Consider the following 23,763-nt stretch of genomic DNA (forward strand, 5'->3'; position numbering starts at 1 on the left):
CTGTGTGTACTCATAGATGCTAGACAAAAATGTTGGAGCTACAGTCACAAGCTGCTGTGAGATACCCAGCATAGGTTTTGTGAACTGAACTCAAATCCTCCATAAAAAACAAATACATAAGAACAAGTACTCGTAACCATCAAGCCATCTCCCCAAACCTTGCCTTTCCAGGGTTTCTCACCAGGATTAGGGCTCTCATGATGAGTCTAGGCTGGCAGGCTAACAAGCTCCAGGGACCTACTTGTCTCTGCCTTCTGAGTACTACAATTACAAGTAAGCACACAATGCCCAGTGTTTTTGTTTTGCTTTACTGAAATAGAGCCTAAACATATCAACTTGGCAGGCCTGGAAATCATTCTATAGACTAGGCTGGCTTCAAACTCACAAAGATCATCCTTCCTCTGACCCCTCCCCCTGTGCTGGGATTAAAGATGTTGGCCACCTGGCATCATACCCAGTTTTTAACTTGTATCCTAAGGCTTAAACTCAGGTCCCAGTGTGTATGTGGCAAGTACTTTACCAACTGAGCTATGACCCCAGCCCTGAGAAGGATTCACAGTGGTAGGGGTATCCATCCCTCACAATAGGATTCAATTCACAGTAGAAGAGGTATTTAACTCTCACAACCGGAAAGGCATGGTAGCAGCTCCATAATGGCCAGAGCATGTGGCAGCCACTTACCTCTCAACACAACAACAGGAAGTAGATTGAATAGGAAACAGGACTTAAAGATATTAAGGCCTGCCCACCCTCAGTGACCCAGTTCCTCCAGCTCTGCCTGATTCACTGAAGGTCCCACAAACTCTAAAAACAGCACCTTAACCTGGGGACTGAGCCATTGATCTTAGTATGGGGGAGCATTTTACACCCAAACCGTGAAAGCTATATTTTACCAACCCAACAGTTACCTATGGGACTGACCCTGGCTACTCTAAGTGACCTAGGCTGATTTGTTCACCTGTTTTTACTTCAAAGTCTGTCTTCTCTTTATATGAGCCACAGTTTTCTGTTACTTTAATAGCCTTTAAAAAATAGACTTCTATACTATTGATAATCCTTAATGATCTTGCAAGTAAGTGGGAATGTTTAGAAATGAGGTAGCAAACTAGGCAAGAGAAAGAAGAGGGGAAGGAAAAAAGGAGCGGTGGCTGCATTACAGTGGTATATTATTTTTATTGAATACATATACTCATTCATATTTTTACATATTATATATATTTTCCCGCAGTAGTATCCTTCTGTTAAAGCAATAGAGATGTAAGTGCTCAATTAAGTATTTCAGTTAAAGAACCAATATGAAATTTTGACTTTAACTAAGCAAATGCATGATAAGTTAATTCCAGGAATGACACTAAACTACTGACCCTATTTGGCTTTCTAGAAACTTTTCCTGATAAGATTGTTGTTTTATTGATGAATAAAATATAAAATATATTTTAATGTTAATTGCTAACATAGAAACAACAATGAAATTTATAAAAACAAGAGCATTCAGTCTGATTATTAAAATATTTTTGTGAAGTCTATTAAAATTGCCTAATTGCGATTACGTTTTTATGTATATAATATAGATATTTTACCTAAAGGATATAAAATAATAAACTTGCAGTATTTCTGGGCTTCAATTTGTGCTCAAACTATTAGCTAAAAAATACAAACTAATGTTATAATGTTTTATATGAAATGCTTAAAACTTCAAGGCATAATACAATATTGTTACAGCAAATTATATCCTGAGACTCTGCAATTAGTCATTTCTGTGTAATGGGAAATTGTTTCTACAAAGATTATGGGACCAAATGAGGGGAAAAAGCTGCAACTTGTCAATTTCTTCCCTTTCAGAGTCTTCCACCAACACTCCACACCATGGACAGGATATTAGAGGTCAGCTCCAGGAAGACTTTGGTCACAGAGGTCACCAGGCCAGCAAGGCCACCCCAGAAGATGTAAGAAACAAAAGCTCACACTTACCCTGTGTTTGCTATGGTGATCTCAACTATACTCAAGGCAAGTTGTTCCATAAGACTCTACATTAATAAAATAGAACGGGAGCCTGTAAATATAGCTGCCCGTTGTCACGCTACAGATAGCAACTAAAAAGGGTGTCCTAGATAGCACATCCAGGGTTATTTGAGCTCCTCTGGCGTTGATTCTGATGGGGAAGCTTCTGCATCTGCAATGCAAAGTCAATTAAGATAAAGTTGTATTTTTAATAAAATTAAAATTTTATTTTATTAATTGAAAAACATATAACATACATATTTCTGCTCCTGTTTTTAAGGATTAACCCCAAAGTCTATACAAATTGAGTACATCATGCTATCTTGCAGCACAAATCATAGGTGGAAAACACCAGACTCCAGCTTTGGCCCTGAACTAAGTATCAAACTTTCACATCCCTGAGTCCTACCTACCTGTGATACAAAGTTTCTACTGCCAATGCACAGGACAGAACTGAGCAGTGTGGTTGGAGAATGCTCTCTGTGTGGCATCTGCCTCTCTGCTCCCACGTCTCATGCCCCCTCACTAACTGGAGACTCATGCCATCATCTATAATTGGACCTGAAATCTGTGACCTAATAGCCAGCTTTCTTTTATGCCAGCATATTAAAAATGTCTGTAAAAGGGTGTGCTAAAATAGCAACAACCTTGTGTCTGGAGGAAGGAAACAAACTTTAATCAGAGCTTTTATGCATTGTATATGCATTTCCAGAAAGTTATGTGTATATGTATATGCATATGCATATACATATGTATATGCATTTCCAGAAAGTTATAACAACTCCGTGGGGAGGGTTTTCAGGCAGGGAGAAAGAAGGCACTATCTGCCTTAATTGTTATTGCTTATAAAATGTAAACTGAGCCAGACAAAGGAGCAACTGCCAATCAACGGTAGAAAGGAGCCAGGATTTTAGTGGGAACTCTGCCTCCCAACAGCAAACCAGACAAGCAGGTAGCTCCCCAATCCCTTCCAACACACACACACACACACACACACACACACACCCATGCATGCACACACACTCACACACACATCCTGCTTTGCTGTTTATGGAGGGTTCCACTGATTTCGACGGTGAAATGTTTTTTCTGTAATTAAGAGGACCTGCTGCCAGTGGAAATGTGAACTACACCATAACAACCTGGGTGAGATAATGCTTGCAGCGACTGATTTCCAGAATGTTTATAAGCTTCCAGCAGTATCAAGTGCTTGTTGTCCCTCGGTTAGATTTTATATGTGGACACATGCTGATGGTGAGGTAACTTCTATTTACGTGAGGATAAAATGCAGAGTCCTAAAACAGCTTATGCGGGTAGACCTGTGTGCGTACTACATGCATTTATTTAAGTTGGGTCCTAAAAAGAGAATGATCTAAAACCAAAGGCGGAAAAAAGAAAAGACATAATTTCAGACAAGAGTAAAGAAAGACAAATGACAAGGATAAATGGAGATTTTTTTTTAAAAATGTAACAAGATGACAAATCTGTAGTTAAAGTGGAAAGTAAGTAGAACATACAAATCAGAAGGCAAAGATATGGCGTACCAGAGAACAGGAAGGATAGATAGTGGGAGAGAGCCAGAGTGACAAGGTGGGTAACCTAGACATTAGTCCCCCTGAGACTGAATTGTGAACAAAGTGTGCTCAGGCTTAAACCAAGTAAGGAGACTGAATCCCTCAACCGTAAAAAGGCTCTGTGATAGAAGAGGCCTGGGATCTGGCAGAGTCACTGCTGGAATCTATCACACATTCAAAGGGTAAATCAATCATTTTCAAGCTTCTCCAAAAGTTAGAGGAGGAGGAGGAGAAAAAGGAGGAAGAAGAAGAGGAGAAGAGAGAGAGAGAGAGAGAGAGAGAGAGAGAGAGAGAGACCAAGAGGCCAAGACCACTTTTCATTTTGATTTTATAAAGCCAATACCACTTTCATGCCAAAACCAGACAAGGACACTACAAGAGAAGAAAATTACAGGCCACTGTAATTTTTGGTAAACACAGATGTAGAAATATTTACCAAAATGCTAATAAAGATTAACCACCAATTAATGAGATCATTATTAAGTTGGATTCATCCTTAGTATGTGTAGGCATTTTAACACACACACACACACACAGGAGAACATACACGTACTCACTAATGTGATCCATTATTTTAACAGAACAAATGGCAGAAACCAAATGATTACCTCAATGGATATGGAGCAAACATTTCAAAAATTCAACATCCAGCCACTAGGCAAGAATTGCCTCTTTCCATCTACAGACAAATTACTGTCCAGAAAAGGACACACTTGCAGAATAGTTGACTGATTATATCTGCCTAGACAGAGTAATCAGCCCTTAATAATTCTGCATCACTAAGGTCTGTCAGATGATCCTGGGCCAGAAGGCAGAAGAACAGATGCTCCAACATTCGGTAGTATAGGGGCTTTCCAGGTGTTCAGCAGTCTCTATAAATTGGCTAAATTTTAGAAGCTATGCTTAGTGCTTCCCATAATTTCAATTAACTCAGTCATTCTGGATTTCTGACAGGGTTGAAGACCTATAGTCTCATAGCTAATCCTGGCTATTTACTTTGAGAGAAAAGATCTGAGTGGATGGTTTTCAGCTGGCATTCATTCTAAAGCCAAGAAAAAAAGCCAGGTTCAAAACTAAATGCTTTATTTAGGACAAATGACAGAGGTTCTGATTAGTCAACAAAATGATGGACTGGGTAATAGGACTATTTTGTACCTCACTGGTACAATTAGGAATAACTATGCTCTAATTGCATTTTGAGAGAAAAGTTTTATTTTAACAGGAAGGGTGAAACTAGGTGATGAGAGAGAGAAAGAGAGAGAAACAGAGGGTGGGGCATGGAGGCAGATGTTCACATGTCTCCACCAGTCAAAGATAGTTGATATATCTAGGTTGGGTATTGGGTTACACTTCTGATTGAGCATTACCAAACTTATAAAGTCTTTGATTAATATTTAAAAAAATGTATAAAAGCAAAAAGGAAAAGGGGGCATGGGATAGGGGTTTTCTAGGGAGGGGAAATGGGGAAAGGGGATGGCATCTGAAATGTAAATAAAATATAAAAAAATAAAGAAAAAAGAAAAAATTCAACATCACATCTTTGTGGTTTTGAAGAACAAACCAGCTTTCAACCTTTCAACATACTAAGTACCATACACTAGGTAGGTAGTGGTTTCATACTATCATAAGATACTACAGACGCCATGCTATAGCCTCCTATCAAAATTCCAACAACATTTTCCACAGGAACAGAAAAGCATTCTAGATTTTACATAGGATTATGAGATACTAAATTACCAAAGCAACCCTGAGTACAGAACAAAGCTGGAGGCAGCAACATGCTCTTACTCCAAACACATTACAAAGCCAGAGAGATCAAAGCCGGCCTGGGGCAGGCATGCTACATCAGGCTGGGCCTGCTCTAAGTTACTTCACTCTGTAGAAAACAGTGTGCCTTGTCCTGAAGAACTCAGCTTTAAAGCATTTTGAGGGAGTACACAGAAGCAGGAGGACTCTGCATCTGTCACACATAAACACCAGCATCTGTCTGGCACCACCCATAGAGGCACAGAACAATAAACGACTTTTCACTAACAGTCCAAGGGGAGTTGCCTGATAAATTTATTTGTGTAGATTGAGACCCTATAAACACTCAGGCATATTAAAATCCTATCAAGAAAACCAAAGCCAAGGATTTACTCAACACATCAGACTGAGGCTACAGCATCCTCACTCAGACCTCTAAAATAAGGAGGCATCTAACACTGCAATGGCTACTGCTGCCTCCAGCTTCTCACCTGACCACTCAGTGTATATCAAAGGACCAACAGGTAGAGATCTCACTGTCGCCAGGGCTTCAGCACAGTTTTTCTTCCATTGAGGATGTGAGCTATCCAAATCGTCATTCATCCATCCATCCATCCATCCACTCATCTGGACCTGCTGTCCATTCACCTACGTGTCCACCTGGACCAGTCCCAACCTTTACCTCTGTCGCCCTCATAGTCCTGCATGTCATTCCTGCAGCTTCACTAGTCCTTGAGGCTGAACTCAACTCTGGCCCTAAGGCTTGACTCTGCAGCACTGTTTCCAGCAGACCTGTAGTGTGGTTTATAACCTGATTCCTCAGGAGACCCCTCTGCATCCCTGTCAGCTCTTGGCTTGTCTCCTGGTGCCTCTTAGGAGCTCCGTGAACTCTGCTGTGGCCTCTTATATTCTCCATAGCCACTCCATGGCCCGCATATATACATATATGGAGACAGAATTACTGTGTGATGTGCAGTGTGTGATTGGAGAGTTAAGACTTGAATGAAAGAACTTGGGTTTGCATCAGGCAGCTATGAAAGAACTTAGGACTACCTGGCAAACCACTGGCAACAAACCCAACTGATGCTTGTGCACGCGGATACTACTTGTGAGTGTATTGCTATCCAGTTCATTCTGACATGGTAGAAAGACACAACCATCTATGCTTACAACACAATCTGCTTACTACATGACATAAAATCACATTCACAGAACAACAGGATAGGCTATGGCCCATACATAAACCTACAGATTTATATTTGCTTTCCAACAAAGAATAGGGAGGAGGCAAAAACAGATTGTTTGTTAAATTTTACTGAAAACCAAATACCTATAAACAAACTATAAAAGCACTTTCGCCTCACAAAAGGCTTAACAAAAGACCTGTCATTACAAAGCTACTGGGGGAATCTCTCAGTGTTGCTTTGATTTCTTTCTTTTATGTTTTATTTATTATTATTCATTTCATGTATGTGTGTCCTGTGTTGCCTGGCTCCATGAGTTTATGTGTGCCACAGGAGTGCAAGTACCTGGGAAAGCCTGTTGAATCCCTTAGAACTGGAGTTACAGCTGGCTACCTGTTAGCTGCCTGGTGTGGGTGCTGGAACTGGGCTTGGCTCTTTGGCCATAGCACTTGACCTCTAAGTCAGCAGTTCTCAGCCTGTGTGTTGTCTCCCTCACAGGGGTTACAGATAAGGGATCCTGCATATCAGATGTTTATATTACAATTCATAATCATAACAAAATTACACGTAAGAAGTAGCAATGAAATAATTTTATCATTAGGGATCACCATAACAGGAGGAACTATATTAAGGGGTCACGGCATTAAGAAGGTTGAAAATCACATCTCTCCAGCCCTGTTGTGTGTGTATGTATGTGTCACCAAAACACAACCAACACAAAATAGACAAATAAGATAGTATCAAACTAATGAGCTTATACACAGCAAAAGAAGAAATCAACAAAAACAATTATAACCCACAGAATAGGAGAAAACATTTTGAAACAGCTTTTCTAGTGAGGGATTAGTATCCAAAATATATAAGGGCCTCAAGACGCCTAGCAAGAAAGAAAACAGCTGGTTTTAAAAATAACCAAAGGAGCTGGGCCTAGAAGCCCTTAAAGTGTGAGGCAGGATGATTGTCACAAGTTTGAGACGGCTTTGGAAACATAGGCCACTTTAAGTGGCATAAGAAAACGCTGTCTCAAAATAAAATAAAAAGTGACCAACAAAAGATGGACAATAGACTTGAATAGATATTTTCCAAAAGAATGTATACAGTGGTCAATGTTATATAAAATAGTTTAACATGATAGTCACCTGGAAAACACAAATATAAACCACGATTAAATGACACCTCACATATGTCATAATTGTTATTTTTCAAAGATGAAAAGTTGGAGCTGGAGAGATTTCTTAGTGGTTAAGGCCACTGTTCTTTCAGAGGACCCATATTTGATTCCTAGTGCCTACATGGTGACTTACAACCATGTGTGACTTGAGTTCTCAGCAATCCAGCACCCTCCTCTGATGTGTGCTGGCACCAGGAATGTACATGGCACACATACACGAATTCCGGCAAAATGCTCACATATAAAAATTACATAAATAAATCTAAAAAAAGTTAAAAGATTAAAACTAATGCCTGCAAGGGTGAGAGGAAACAGAACTACAGTCCAGTGTTAGCAAGCATGTCTGAGCACGACACACAGAACTTAGCGTGGATTCCTCTCACTCTTGAGTATACATCCCAAAGAGCTGAAATTGCAATGTCTGTTCACTGCAGCAGAATTTACAATAGCCAAGAGGGATTATCAGCCTACAGATCCATGAGAGGATGAATAGATGAGACAGATTTCTCTCTCTCTCTCTCTCTCTCTCTCTCTCTCTCTCTCTCTCTCTCTCACACACACACACACACGCACACACACACACATACACACACATATACACACACAGACATACAATTAAAAGTAATAAAAAGAAATCTAAAAGAAATTCATATTCAAAAATTGAGTAAAAACTCTATCCTACTTTAGATAGCAAGAAGTCTACTGGCTCTATAACATTCAAACACCCTCTTCAACAGCTGGTTATCTCTGTAAGGATGAGGACGGATTGGCAGGTCATTCTCAACCAACACAGGGAGGAGTCAGACATGGAATGCCATGCACTGCGCTGCTCACCAAGCAATACCACAGCATTTCAAATGTCTGGGCATACTCCGGCTTACTCAAAGCAGTGAAACCCTGAAGGAAGCATGGATTTTTTTTTATTTTTTTCAGAAGCAAGTTCGCAATAATCATCAGTGACAGAACTTTCCAGCCAGAAACTGACAGAAACTGAGCATGATCTTCAATACATTCCCAGATGTACAAATAAGCAAATAGGATTAAGTCTGTAAGGCTAACGATAAGAACTAGCACTGTGTTCTGGGCATCCCAAATTATTCAAAGTTTAAGAAATGCTGATAATGAAGAGATAATGGTTGACCTTGAGCGTCTCTTCAAAGGTCAGAATGTGTCCTGTGAAAGGCTGTCAGAGGGCAAGCTCACGTGGGAGAGCGGCTGTGTCCTGTGAGGTCTCTTCACAATTGGAAGACTAAAACCAATATGCTACTTTATATGTGGCCGTACCAAATGGAGTATCAAGGTTTCTGATAAATAGGCCCCATAAGTCATCGTTATTTCCTTTCTCATCTGAATGAAAAGGGAAAAACCCAAGCACACACCATCCTTTTGCTTACCCTACACCCTAAGGGTTCTGTGGGGTTTCAGCATGACTTTTATCTGCAGATCCCATAGGGAGATGCGCCAGGAGAAAAGAAAGCCACCTACTGTCCTCATCACTAAACACATGCATATCATGGTGACCCTTACTGACAGGTCATTTCTTCCCTGGTGAGCCAATTCAAGCCGGATTAGAATATATTAAAGGCAGGTTTATTGGGAAGCTGTTCTGTGGGTGAGTTTACTGGCCCCAAGGACTGAGGCCAGGGAAGTCACTATTGGGAGATGGGGCAGGGAAGGGGGAAGAAAAAGAGAGAAAGGCTGCACTCACAGAGAAAAAAGAGAAGAAGGAGGAGGAGGACAAGGAGGAGGAGGAGGACGAAGAGGAGAGAGATGAGAGAGGGAGGGAGGGAGGGAGGGAGGGAGGGAGGGAGAGAGAGAGAGAGACAGAGAGAGAGAGAGAGAGAGAGAGCAGAGCAGAGCGCAAGAGAGCTGAGGCAACATTTTGGATTATATAGGGAAGAGGCTCTGGGAAGAAAGGCCAGCCCCTGGGCTGGAAAGTTTACAGATGGGGCAGGGTATGCCAGGTAGGGACTGAAGGACCCTGGGAGAACCTGGAGGCCAGGTCTGCTTTGATGGGTAAAATATCCACCTCAGTCCCTTGTCATGAAACCAAACACTCACCTGGAGTTTTCTCAGAGCCTTCAGGGGTCTCTGGATTTTGGGGCGTCTCTGTGTCCTCTTTGCTTTTAGAGTCCTGTGTGGACTGAGTGGACACGGATGCCCTGGAGGTCTTTGGAGTCATCCTGTCAGAATCAGCCTTCTGCTGCTGTAACCACTCATCCTTGTAGCCATTGCTGATAAGTTTGGAAAAGTTTGTGGGTGAACCGGTTTTTTGACCAGGCCTTAAAGAGAGACATGTAAATGTTACACCTGAGCACAAAGATTAATTTTAAAAGGAAAACCAGAAGCAGCAGTCAGGAACTTCACTTGTGAGAGAACACTGGTGCTGAGCTCTGCCCCCTCCTCTCTCTTCCCTCCCCCAACCCCTTCCCCCTCCCTCAGTCTCTGTGAATTTCTCACCTGTCAGTCTCTTTCCCCATTTCAAACATAAAAATGGTCTCCATACATCCCTTATGCACCAGTGATACCATGCTTAGCCCAGTTTGCTGAACTTTTTTTTTCTCATTAGCCTACTAAGAACACTGGTTTTACACAAGGAAGTCCTAGAAAACACCACCTCCCCCATACTAACAATGGATGACTTAGGACAGTTGCTCCTGTTTTAATGACCTCTTCCTCATTCCCCACTGCACGGACTCTCCTGTCTCCTGTCATCAGTCACCTGCTTCAACTCACAGATCCTATCATAACTGACACCAGAGAGTGGCAGGGTGGTAGTGTGAGCCTTGCAGTCAGGCGGATGCCAAGCACACCCTCGTCCCCTCCCAAGCCACAGGTTTCGGACTCATGAATCATCTCAGTAAGGGTTTTCCCAATGGCTCCCTCCCCATCTGTCACTATGTCATTAATGTGATTGTTTTCCCCAGCGGATGGGAAGCTGTTTGAAGACTCAGTCAGCAATTAATGACATTTGTTTTCTCCTAAACTAGACTTCTGGCAAACAAGGTGACACAGTTGCCTCCAGAATTTCTTTCTCCAGCTGGAAGACCAACAGGTGTCAGCATACCTAGGGAAACCCCAGTTGAATGCAGAGCCAGAGTGCTTGCACTCAAGATGGAGACCCCAGGCTCTGATGACAGTAAGTACGTGAACAGGAACACACAGCCACAAACCACAAGCTTACACCACAAGACAGGATACAAAAGACCAGGCACGTGAACAAAGGGTCAAAACTGGTGTTAAGTAAGAAACAGAAGTACAACCAGGTTCTCATGCCAGGCTGGGCAGGGTTCTGTGGGCAAGGTAGGCAGGTGCTGCCATTGGCACAGCTGTCTCTGGATAGGAGGGGGTCAGGTCAGTGGGTGCCACCAGTTCACAGCTGCCAGTTGGGTAAAGGACAGAAAATCAACTTAAACTTCATACAAACAGCATTCACTCTCATAAGTCGACACTTACATAGGAGGCAACGACAGTCTGCTCCTTTCAGGGTCTTTGTGGCTAACTGGGGTGCCTGCTTTGCTGGGGTTCTTGGAAGTAATAGCTGGCAGTTTCACCTGTGTGAAGAAATACACATCTCTGAGTTAAGAGTAAAAGGAAGGTTTCCAAGAGCAGCAAATATACCAGTTCTGGACTTTTAGTATGGTCACAGGCTGTTACAATAAAGTCAAATCAAATGATGGCAAATTCAGCCAGATAGCTTGGGAAAGGGACAGTGAGTGCTTCAAAAACAGTTGCTGTGTTTAAATAAAGAGGTCACCTGTTCAGGAGGAGAACAGTCAGTGAATGTCTGGGATATTCTGAGATATTCTGCGAGATCTTGATGGAAGGGTCCAGCAGCCCATAACAATAAAAACGCCTGTATAGTGAGGTTTACAGGTGTTGTAGATTGCCCTGGTGCTGTTGTATTTTGATGCTAATTCTGCATCCTCAAGAGAAGTTGCCCTGATGAGGTACACAGGGAATCACTACTCTGAGGAGATTACATGTGAACCTTCTCCCTATTTTAACTGTTCAATAAAGACAGCAGAAGCCAATTGCTGGGCAAAGGATAAGGTGGGATGTCGGGGTCCCAGGAGGAAGAGGAGGAGGAGAGAGAGAGGAAGAGGGATTTGGATGAGGCTGTGGAGTGGATAGGAAATAACCAAACATGTAACCAGGGCCCTCCCTACTGTGGCTTTTCCTGAGTTTCTTAACACTTCAGCTAGTGCACAGTCAGTTGGTATCTATAAATCTGCCTTCCTTAGCATCGAGAAGGTGGAGGACAGTCTAGCTTCAGGCATTTCTGCAGTCAGCAGAATTCTGTGTGAGTGATCACTGCATGAATAACTCAGACAAATGTTACAGTGGGGCAGCATCTTGCATTTTACATTTTCTCCAGCTATGTGCTGGAAACCCTGGTTGACAGCCAAGCCTTCTGTTTGATGCTCAAGGTTCAGTTTCACACAATTAGCCACTTACGGATCATATGGAAATGGGCCTGGTCCTTAGTAGAGTCCTTTAGCAGTGCTCATAGGAACAACCCAAAGCCTGAGTCACAGTTGGACACTGGGGCATCGTGAAGAACAGACACTGCAGCCAACTGGTGTTCAACTACGAAGTCTGCAAATGAGCTGAAACCATTCTCTTTCCCCCAAGACTCTGAGAAACTAGGTTCAATGAACCCAAGACACTCTGGTCTCCTTGCTGTTCACATGGCAATGGTACCCACTCGTTTTTAGACTTAAAACACCACTTTTAAAATATAAATATATACATTTTAAATATAAATGCCATCTCCTCAGTTATAAATCCTGATGTCTCAAGTGCTAAAAATTAATTTCCAACCTGGGTACTAGTCGCAATATAGAGTCCCTGGAAGTGTGCTCACTTGACTATGTTCTCATGGGCCCTACAAAGAATACAGATCCCAACCTTTGGCCTTCCTGGCTTCTTTCTGGGATTCCCAGTTGTTCAGATTGGTCAAGTCTTCTGAAAAGGCTTCACCTTGCAGGCCTATTAAGACCTCACTGACAAAACATCATTAGGCATCTCTGTGCAAAAGAAAGTACCTCCTTTTTCCTTCTTATTATTATCATCAGGAAGCACTGTGAGTAGTCTGGATTTAAATAGGATAAAAATATCCAGAAGCAGGATATTGAGCACATAGAAACACATCCCTGCTCTACATGTTAGATATGAAGTCTTAGGTCATTCCCCCCATCCCAAGATTACCATTAACTGGTTAGACACCTGATAGTAAAAAGCAATTTTACTTATAAAGTCAACATACTCTGGAAGAAAAAAGAAAGAAAACATAGCTACTTGCTTCTTAGTTGCCCCAAACTAAAAACAGGGCCCAGAGCACAGAGCTCAGAACAAAGAACACAGCACGGAGCACAGAGCACAAAGTACTGAGCTCAGAGTGTGGAGCACAGAGCGTGGAGCACGGAGCAGGGAGCACAGAGCACAGAACTCACCGCTCAGAGCACAGAGAACAGAGCAGGGAAGCAAGGCTGCAGGCCTTCCTGAGACAGCAGCAGCACCCCCTAAGTCATTCATGGAGTCACAAAAGCAAACCAGGCGCAGATGGTGCAGGGTGGGACGGATGACAGACGCCCACTCGCCATCCCAGTTACCTTTCTCTTCACATTTTCAAGTTCCTCAGCCTCTCTTTGCCAAATTGTTTTCCTGTCAAAGTCAAAGGGGCCTTGTCTGGACTCATAGCTACCATTGGCCTGATCGGGGTTGAACTCTTCATACACCATGTAATCTGGAATGGAGACCACAGGGACTCTGCAAAAATGGACAGGACAAGTTAAAGCCTGGCATCTGGCACCATGTCACACACTCTCTCCTCTTTCCCCTCATTCTTCCCTGCTCCCTCCCTTTATTCTCTCCCTCCTTTTTCATTTTCTCCCTCTTATCTCTCCTGCCTCCACCCCCTTTTTTCCTCATCCTTCTCGATTCTGCTTCCTCTGTCTCTTTGAAGCCCTAGGTAGACCAGTCCCTTCTCCTACTGAGTAAACACATCAGACATTGTCCAAGCTCAGTATCCCCAGAACAACAAAAGAAATCATAGGGTGGCATGCTGAAGTATGAGCTTATAAAACAGATAAAGCATAATTATTTCTTGTAGCCTAGCATTTACTATTTTGTTACCTTTAAAGAGATAAGTGCCCACCAGACGTTTACTATTCACTATCATCAAGGTTAATAACAACCTGCTGCTCTGTTACATGGCCAGCGTTAATGTGGGTATGTAAGCATGCAACTGGCCTTCCCACAATGCATTGGGAAGTGTCAGCTGCAGGGTCTCCTGTTGTTTCTTGCCTGCTCTTGCTCTCTCTATAGATAGATATAGATATAGATATAGATATAGATATAGATATAGATATAGATATAGATATATATAGATATATAGATAGATAATTAGATAGATAGAGAGATAGAGAGATAGATAGATAGATAGATAATCTTTGTCTCTGTCTCTGTTTCTCTTCCTGTTTCTCTCCCTGTCTCTCTGTCTCTGCCTACCTGGCAGTCTGTCTGCCTGTCTCTGTCTCTCTGTCTGTCTGTCTCATCTGTCTCTTCCTGATTCCCTTTCTCTTCTGATCTTAGCAGAAATTCAGAAAACAAAAACATAAAACAGGGTCTCACTATGTAGCCCTCACTGGCCTAAACTCAACCTCACAAACATTTTCCTGCCTCTGCGTCTCTAGTGCTGGGATTAAAGCTGTGTGCCGCAAACCGGGACTATGAACTATTCATTGTAAAAACAAGGTAGGGACTCAATATCTACTTTCCACAGGTATACAAAAGCATTATGTGTTCTTTTTATTATATGTGTTAAAAACTAAGCCAGACTAGTGGTGGCCACCCGTTGTCTCAGCAGAACCTGGGAAACAGACAAAAATTATGAGCTTGAGGTCGGACTGGGCCTCACATCCTGTAGCCCCAAAAGAGTGTAGGATTTGTTTACAATAATAATAAAAAAAAAAAAACCCAACAGAACATAAAATACAAAAACAACCAAAACAAAAGGAATCAGAATCCTGAAGGGAAAACAACATGAACAAGCCCACCCGGTGCCTGGGAAAAGACACTGTCTAGCAGCAGGAAGTATGCACTGATCTAGTCTGTCAAGAAAAGTAATGGAAAACACAAAGCAAGTCTTTTAAATGCAGAAAAGTAAATCCTAAACCTATTTCTGATGCTTCTTCTCAAACCGAAAGAGGTATCTGAAGGGAGTTTGTTTGGCTACAGGTAACAACTGCTAGACATTGTAACAGGATAGGGGGCCATGACTCTGCTCTGCTGTGACCCTCTTAGAGACTGAAAGGAGTGTGTGTTGTATGTAATACCTTTCATCTACAGTGAGAAGAAAGCTTTGGGGGCAGGCAGCTCTGTGGCAGGAAGACATGGCTGTGGCCCAGGGGACAAAGGATAAAAATCTAAGACGACTGGCTAATAAGTGGCCAAAAGAACCTCGTCCTAAGAGGACACTGCTCTGTGTCTCCTCGACTCTAGTTTCTTGTCAACTTATGCTACAAATAGCACACACTTTCAGGCAATAGCAAATATTTCTAATTTTCCAATTCAAACTGAGATTTTTTTCAAATTGTTTTTATTATATTTTTATTCGTTTGTGCTCAGCCACACATGTGCCATGGTGGGCAGGGGGTCCAAGTACAAACTGAGGGAGCAGCTCTTGCCTTCTGTGTGGGTCCTGGGGAATTAACCTCAGCTTGTCAGGCCTGTCGGCATGCATCTTTATCTGCTGAACCATTTTGCTGGCACCATTAATACACACACACACACACACACACACAATTGCATATATATATTATATATAGAGAAAAAGATGTAGATAGAGATAGATTGATGGCTATAGATATATGATAGACAGAAATGTCAGAGACTCAAGAGATACTCACTCTCGCTGGTGAGATGTTGGAGGCTTGCTGTGGTGAATATACCAGTCTGGCAGGGAGTAGGCTACTGGGGAACCTTGCCTGGTTCCAGGGGCAAAGTGCTTCAGCAAATCTCAAAGAGAAAGGAACACAGTTCTGAGTGGTTGGTTCTTATCCCCTCAGGGCATGTGGCATTACCAAAGCTCTACACTGGGAGCTAATGCCATCTTCCTTAGAGTAGCCTCTACACAGGCTGAGAGCTGAGCGTCCTGCTTGGCACTGAGACAGAGATATCCCTCATGCACCCTGCACCTCTTATGCCCGCTCCTCTTGAGGATGCAAATAGCTCCTGGTCCGGAGCTGACATCAGTGCCAGTTACCATTGACACTCCCCTAAGGGCTCATCTCGATACTTCTGAGGTCCCCAGGGGCTGTGAGCCATGTCCCTCAGCCTTCAGCTACCTCCATGCTCCTCTCCATCCTACGGCAGTCTGACCATCTTGGTCCACCACTGTGAGTCTGCTCACCCACCCCACTGCTGTTTCCTAGAGAACTTGCCCTTTTCCCTCCAGGTTCCCAGGTCAGAAGCCCCAGATGGAGCTATACAGACGGGTACCCAGCACAGGCTTTTTCCCAACTGGTTCCTCACTCCCCCATGCCTTTCTTCCTCTCATCCCTCCTTCCTCCTGCCAGCCAGTATCCAAGACTAGTGCTGGCAAGAACTAGTTTCGTCAGGTAATTCCAACAGCAAAATAGCCCATAGTCATGGTAGCAGCAGAAAATGTACTGACTGAATCCTCTTTGTGAGAAATCTTTAACTTTCCATTTGAAACTTTAAAGTTCTTCTGTTGTTAAGATTTTCAAACTTAGAGAAAACTGAAAGCGCAGTGTGAGCTCCTCTCCACTCCTAACCCAGGCTCACCACGCATAGCCATTTTCTTTCTTCTCTCCCCACATCCCCCACTGGTAGCACCATCATTACCAGTCTTTGTTGAGCGGTATGTTGCAGGCAGGCTTGTCCCATCATCCTCTGCGCCTTAGCTGCTACTCGAAAAAGCTGGCCCTTGGATGATCACAGCACAGTGAAGACACTGTCACTGTGTCAATGATGGCCTCCATCAGAGTCTGCTAGTCTCTTAGAACCAAGAGCAAGGAGGGGGATCTTAAAAAGGGATGCCTTGGTCTTGCCCCTGTATGTCCCTGGCTGAGTCAACCAAGTGGTACGGTCTAGATTTGGAATGCTCAAACGCAGACTTGGCCACCATGTCACCTATGACATTCAGTGTAGGGACAGTGACAGCCAGAGGAAAGAAAGGAAAACTTTAGTCTCTCTCAGTATTGGGAGCTACAAAGCCTGGCTGAGACATTTGGGATGTAGTCCCTTTACTCTCTCACCAGTAATTTCCATTAAACTCAATATATCTTCCTTGTTACAAAAGCTGATTTTTATCAAAGACTATATATACCTAACTTCCATAATGAGCCCACATTTCTGAAACCAAAGCACATAGACAGCACAGTTATATTTAATGTGGAGAATGTTAGAAACGACACCCCCATTTCTGCTCACAAAGCCACTCAGTGCACAGGGCTTACCAGGTCTGCCACCTTGCTTAGCCAATTTCACATACTCCGAGTCTGTTTCTTTTATCCAGTATCTCCGAGCACGGGGCAAATTCACATTTGGGGAGTCTCTCAAGTCACTGAGCCCTGGGATCTGGGATGCTGGTGGGGCACCCACGGGCTTCTCAGAACGCTTCACGGGTAGGTGGTAATACCAATCTAGACGGGAGGGAGACCAGCACATTGTTACTGCATGCCAGTCTTCTCTCTGTGGTTACAGCACTGTCAGGGCAGTATATACCACCGAGTACACAAGCAAGAAAAGAATTGCCTGCCCTGGAGCATATGGGACAAATCAGGATACCACCAGAATGACCTATAAGACGGTTAACTTTCCAGAGGCCCCAAGTATATCAGCCATTAAGGCAAATAGAAAGAATATCACCTCCTTCCTGTCCTGTTGGCCCAGGTCTCTTCCCAAAGCTGAGGGCTCAGCCAATTCCATTGTTGTAGCAGTTCCAGGAGCTATCAAAAACCCCTGTGTCTGTCTTCTTCCCCCCTTCTTGCTCTCCTTCCTTCTCCTCCCTCCCTCTTGCCCCCCCCCCATACTCCAGAAAAATACTTAGCTGTATTTCTAGTAATGTCGGGAGACATACAGACCTGAATAAATACCAAATTATTTAAACCAGTATGGTAAACCAGATATTGACCAGGATTTGATAACCTTCACATATTAAAATGCTAATATTTGTATTCGGTTACAGACACACAATCTGATCAAACTTGTTTGTCACTTTTACAAGAGCATAAGGAAGTAGGCCAGGGTGTGGTCCAAGAAGCCTCACCTGCCTAACAGCTGTGTTGGAAGCCAACACCTGCCTCCCACACCCTCCAACAGCCAACCCTGTGTTCCAATGACAGCCCAGCTGCACACAACAACTGTGCTGGTGGCTACAATGGGCAGTGGGAAGCAGTAGATGCTTAGAGCATCCTGAGAGGGGGGTTCACCAGGCCAGAGCAATAATCACCTTTATGCAAGGTCCAAAGATTCTCCTTGGGAAAGACTGGAGTGGCGGGGGGGGGGGGGGGGGCGGGGGGATGTAGATTGTGACTTCTATCCTGAACAGAAGACTAGATCACAGGAAGCAAGGACAGGCATACACAAATCTACATCAGAAATCAACCAGATGCCAAAATAAAGAGAAGAAAACACTATCACATCTATGAAAAAGTTGAAACACAGAAGTTTGACATTCCAAGTCAAACACAGCACCTAGTCGTCTGTGGTAGTGTGACGGCAGACTTTAGTGTCCACTTAACTTCACTCAGCCACAGTATCCAGACTTTGTACAGCTATTATTCAAGTTGCTTTTGTGAAAGTACTTTTAACTATCAATTAAATCAGAGGTCTTAGAGTAAAGCAGATGATTCTCTACAACAGAGTGAGAACCACTCAGCTGATCTTAAGAAAAATGAAGGAGGAAGGAATCCTGACTCCAGACAGACTTTGAACTTGATCTGCAACCTTGGTTCTCCCCGTTCTCTAACTTGCCCTGCAGATTCTGGACTTAAAGGCCTCACAAGCAAACCAATGTGCAAAAGCGCTCTCTCTCTCTCTCTCTTTCTCTCTCTCTCTCTCTCTCTCTCTCTCTCTCTCTCTCTCTCTCTCTCTCTCTCCTTTTCCAGGTAGGTGGGAAAGGTAGTTAGAGTTAGGGCACAGGGAGACAAACAACAAGTAAGCCAACATACATACAGAATCAAGTCACTGCTCTCTGAAGCCACATGCTCAGGCTGCCAGTTTCTTCTTAGAACTAAAAGCTAGGACCGCTGACTAAAAGTGAAGGATGTTTCACTGGAAGCCTTTATGTTCTAAAGGATGTTCATCATCAGAACCAACATGATCCAGTTTCAAAGACCTGCACAAAGGATTTCAGAGCAATAAGAATCAGAATCCGGCAGCTGTTTGTGGGGCAGGCTTAGCTTCGTGTTGCTTCTTTTACAGGAAAACCTTTGGTTCTTCCTTTATTATTTTTTTTTCCTCTGGGATTTGATTACTAATTAATCCACAGAGAAAAGTGTATCTTCTGCCACCTCATTACTACAAGCTTTGGACAGGCACTGAAGACACCGAGGCATTTGTAAATGTGCACACAGGGACAACTGAGAGATTGAGGGCCCTGATTAGTAAAGACAAACCACTGGCACCTAGTGCCACACACACACACACACACATATATATACACACACACACACACACACACACACACACACACACACACACAGGAGGTTAAGGAGGCACAGAAGTATCTTTTTAGCTTTTATCACTGCAGATGGCTTGCACCTGTGTGACACCAGCTGCACCACAGACTGCCTGCTTTTCTCTGTCCGGCTTCCCTCTAAATGCTGTGCCTTTATTCTCACTTATTTTCTGAATAAGGAAACAGAAGGCATCACACACACACACACACACACGCACACGCACACGCACACGCACAGGCTTCTGTCTTTAGGCTGTACAGCCAGCATAAAGAAAAGGCCAAGAAAAGGCCACTTGGCAGCCATACTCACTCCAAGGGCAACTTACTTCAAAGTCAGCATGCCTCATTTTCCTGTAAATGGGGTGATAATTTCTGGTTAGGGGTTCTGAAGTTAAATGTCCTAGTGTACATAGGCTTTGCTGAATACACCTGTCTATGACATGCCTCACAAAGATGAGATTGCTTCCTTAGGACACAGAAAAGTCTCAGGATGGTTACAGAACCTGGGATGGGATAAGAACTGGCCAGGTCTTCTGATCTCTATCCACCCCACCCCAGTTCTCAGCTGGCTGTCATCAACAACGGCATGGGCTAGCATGCATGGAGTATGTGCAAAGGTCACACTCTTTTCTTCTGTGCTGGTAACATGGCTCAAACTGGTCTCCCAGCCGAGCACCAGGCTTTTTCTCTCTCTCTGTCTCCAGCCTTTCTCTGGACACAGAGGAAAAACACAAGAGAAAAGCGATGACAGTGTCAGGAAATGTTTTCCTTCCCCATTCGGCTTTTAAACTGATGCGCGCAACCCGCAAACCTTCACTGGATTCAGCTTTCCCGGATCCAGATATGGAAGCGGGAAACATTTGTCTTGGTTGGGGCCTAAATTAGGAGCAAAAGTTAGGAAGTCGGGGATATTCCTGATGGGTGCTGTCAAAAATGAGACTATCTTAGGCTACACCCCATGCCAAGACGCCGGAGTAATGAGAGCTAACTTGCTACAAAATGAATTTCGGTGGGTTCTCTTACCTTTTGTAGCTCTGCATGCAAAGGACCTGCCTTCAACCCCAGCATGGAAACAACAAAAGCAGAAGCACCTTCCAACTTTTACCATCCCACCCCTTTCATCCATGCTCACTCACCACAGGGAGCGTAGCGGTAAGAGGTGCTCTGCACCTCCTTGCTGGTGTTCCTCATGGCCGGGTGCTAAGAGCAAGTCCTCGTCAGGAAGAGAAAGGTGCTTCTAAACCGGGGTTGTCTGGTTATCTGGGCGCTGCCAACCCGCCCAATGGGAGCAGAGGCTGCAGGGGCAAAGTCAGCGCGCTTGTGGTTCCACCCGCTTCCAGCTGACACACCTGCAGACGCCTCACGCCCAGGAGCTGTCACGTCCACTGCGGTCACACGGCAGTACCGTGTCCACGCTGGACACCCAGCAGGGTCACATACGACAGAATATACAGCCAGAGCTCATTCAGTGAATACACCATAGGGGATCCCGCAAGCGGCAAGAGGGTAGACAGCACAGGGCACGTTAAGCGGGGTAAACAGCAAGGGCACGTGCACGCCGGGTAGACAACAGGAATATATTAAGTGTCCTATAGGTCATCACGGGCCGCAGGGTTTGGCAGGCGCCGAGGTCACTGTAAGACTCCCGGCTCTCTGGATCTGGGATTTACAGCCCCGGTAGCTGAAGTTCGTATCAAGAGGACTGGCTCCAAGACCGACTCCAAACTCTTAGAGAGACGCAGAAACACAGTAGCACGCGTCTCCAGGGCAACGGCCGGGCGGCCAACCAGCGTGTGTGGCGCGTGAGCTCGGGGCCAATGGGAGCAAAGTGCAAACGTCTGTCAACCGCCCTCTGCCTCCACCTTGGGAGGTGGGGCGGGCTATGAGGGCGGAGCCATGACTAAATGCTCCTACAACTGTGACCCTTCTCTGAGGTCTCTACAGGAACTCTGGTAACTTCAATCTGGCAAGAGTTATTTGTTTCTTCTTTAAAAAAGAAAAAAGAAAAAGAAAAGAAAAAAACTGAGCAGGCTGACAAAGGCTTGTAATCCTAGCACCTGGGATGCCCAGGCAGGAGGAAGAGTTCAAGATCATAATGGGCTTCAGACTGAGTTCAAGAAATTGGCTTATGAGTCGCTTAAATGCATTAAAGAAACACTGATGAACACGTAAGAAATTCAGAAAATATACAGTTCTGAAAACTGGGTCAATACTTAAATTATCACGTAAAATACTCTTCATGACTTATTTTCGAAGAATATTTTTGTAATATTCTTTTTTAAGCCAAGACGTCGTTGTTTTAGAAAGCTCTTAACCCTGCATCTACAGCAAGGAGTTTGGAGCTACAAACGGCTGCGGTGCTAATCCTGAAGGCTTCACATCACTCTGGTCAAATGATGGACATAACAACTCACTTTCCTTTCCTGCAAGAGTGAAGGATAATTATTAGAGCCGTCGCAGAGATTCTGTAGGCAGCTGAGCTGTAAGTAGCATGAATTTCTCTTGCTAACTTTTTCTTTAAAATTAAAGCCTTTTTGAAATGGTGGGTATTTGACAATTTGAAATAACTGACCTGCTTCTGTTACACAAGTAAAGCCTTAGAAATCTAGCAGAAGTCAGATAATGTGCAACTGAGTGAAGAGGCGAAGGAGTGGTGTGTGTGTGTGTGTGTGTGTGTGTACTTGTGTATATACTTAGCCCCTGATGTGCTCCATCCAGCTCTAAGCATATGACTGATCTCAGCTAGTCAGCTTGCCCGGTGACATAGTCATCAGAGCTCTATACTGAAAAGCATGCTTGCTCCACAGTCTGGAGGTACTTAGCTTATCCATACACACAAGTGCTTCCATTCCTGGAAGTCACGACATCACCTGACGAGAGGGTCATGAGATCAAGAGAGTTTATTTTTAAAAATAGCTGATCGTAATACCTGGAGCTTGGTGACTGGAGCATGTCTTTCTGATTCTCCATTCTAATAGAAGAGCTTGGCACACTCCCCAGATGAACTCAGAAGCTGAGTGATGACAGAGGGTGCTAATGCTTTAAAAGACAGCTTTGACCTTTGCTCTATTACTAAAGTGAAGGAATTTGCAGGTGCCGTATCAGTAAGAATCTAGGCACATGCAAATGAGAACAACTCAAGAGTAATTTGTACTGAATGACTTCTCAATGTCTTTCAATGTTTTCTAAGCTTCTTCCCCTGTGCCCCTGTCACAGAATGGCTTCAGGCTTTAGAAGTATGGGCTATCCCTTGTCATGCAATCTCAGATTGTACTTGTAGAATCTAATTTTGCTGGTAGATAGATGTAGACATTTCCTGCTTATGGGCATTTTGAGAAAAGAGAAAAGTGTATAAGTGTGTGTGCAAATTCTAAAGTTCCAAAGCCTTCTGGCACTCCTTCCTTCCCAGTCTCTGCTGGCTCACTCTCATTGAATGAGGCTGAGGACTTAACAGCTCTCCAATTCCTTGGTACCAACTAGTGCCCTCCTAGGGAGCCAAAAGGCCTAAATACAAGCCACTTCCCAGCCTGCTTCAGGCTCCAGCTGCCCCTTTCATCAGGCAATGCGCTAGTACCGTCCATTTTCACAAACCAAGATGTTTTATTTCTATCACCCTCTGTTCAGTGATAATTGAACTACTTGAAAGGTGAAACTCTTTCTTTTGACATATATTTACATTGTGTAACAGTTTTGGTTGTCAGCCTTATCAGAAAAACAGGGGCATCTTGTCTGTAGCATCCAGAGAAACCCACTTTCTGTAAGCACTTTCTACAGTGCTCTGCAGGGTGTGTTGAAGTCTTTCTGTTTAGATCAAGACTGTTAACAAGAAAAATGAGACATTATGATCTTTTTCAACTTTTTGAGGTAGGACTGACAAACATTTTATACATGTTTAGTTTTAGAATATGGCATTCAATATATGTGTACATTGTGAAATGATTACCCCAACCAAAGTCATTACCATAACCATTGCCCCACACTTGTCCATATATGTAGTGGGGAAGGAACAATTACCTTTACTGTCTTGACAGATTTCGGGGTTAGCTCTAGTCATATGCTGCAGGCTGGCTCCCCGTGGTTCACATCTTAGCGATGAGATGTTTGACAGGCTCCCTGAAGTTCTCGTTGGGCTCTGGTAATCACCATTTTGCTGCTTCTGTAAATATGAGGTTTTGCATTTCACATGCGAAGCCACAGAATAGGCTCTGTGTCTGGCTCATTCCACTTAGAAAATTGTCCACGGGGTTTATTTACACTGTCACATATGACTTGATTTCCTACTTTCTATGGCTGTCTGTGTAGATATCTCTCTCTCTCTCTCTCTCTCTCTCTCTCTCTCTCTCTCTCTCCCACTGCCATGTGTGTGTGTTCTTTTAC

At 43.7% G+C, this 23,763-nt stretch overlaps 2 protein-coding genes across 3 annotated transcripts in view; one reads left to right on the plus strand and one right to left on the minus strand.

Annotated features, from left to right (window-relative positions):
• Positions 1-1,153: 1,153 nt before the first annotated feature.
• C7H7orf57 (chromosome 7 C7orf57 homolog) lies at positions 1,154-21,202 on the minus strand. The gene is made up of 7 exons (XM_034508750.2): positions 20,523-21,202; positions 17,162-17,347; positions 15,590-15,698; positions 13,292-13,448; positions 11,133-11,230; positions 9,738-9,958; positions 1,154-2,173 (listed from the first exon to the last, which is right to left on the minus strand). Exons 1-7 carry the CDS (start codon positions 20,575-20,577, stop codon positions 2,127-2,129), a joined length of 873 nt encoding a protein of 290 aa, XP_034364641.1. The 5' UTR covers positions 20,578-21,202; the 3' UTR covers positions 1,154-2,126.
• Sun3 (Sad1 and UNC84 domain containing 3) overlaps positions 21,178-23,763 on the plus strand; it is a 30,667-nt gene continuing 28,081 nt past the window's right edge. The window contains exon 1 of one of the 2 annotated variants that reach the window (XM_076938135.1): positions 21,178-21,868. The gene's annotated coding sequence lies outside the window, so the exon portion shown is untranslated. The remainder of the gene's footprint in view (positions 21,869-23,763) is intronic. The other variant, XM_076938136.1, reaches the window with a different exon arrangement.

This window comes from Arvicanthis niloticus, chromosome 7 (assembly GCF_011762505.2).
Source record: "Arvicanthis niloticus isolate mArvNil1 chromosome 7, mArvNil1.pat.X, whole genome shotgun sequence".
NCBI lineage: Eukaryota > Metazoa > Chordata > Mammalia > Rodentia > Muridae > Arvicanthis > Arvicanthis niloticus.

Excerpts from the sequence above, each read along its gene's own strand:
- C7H7orf57 (XM_034508750.2), bottom strand. The coding sequence starts at position 20,577 with ATGAGGAACACCAGCAAGGAGGTGCAGAGCACCTCTTACCGCTACGCT. Across the intron at positions 9,959-11,132 it reads AGACTGTCGTTGCCTCCTAT|GCCTGGTCAAAAAACCGGTT; the intron begins GTAAGTGTCGAC and ends TCTCTCTTTAAG. Across the intron at positions 2,174-9,737 it reads AGGCTCTGAGAAAACTCCAG|ATGCAGAAGCTTCCCCATCA; the intron begins GTGAGTGTTTGG and ends TTTGCATTGCAG.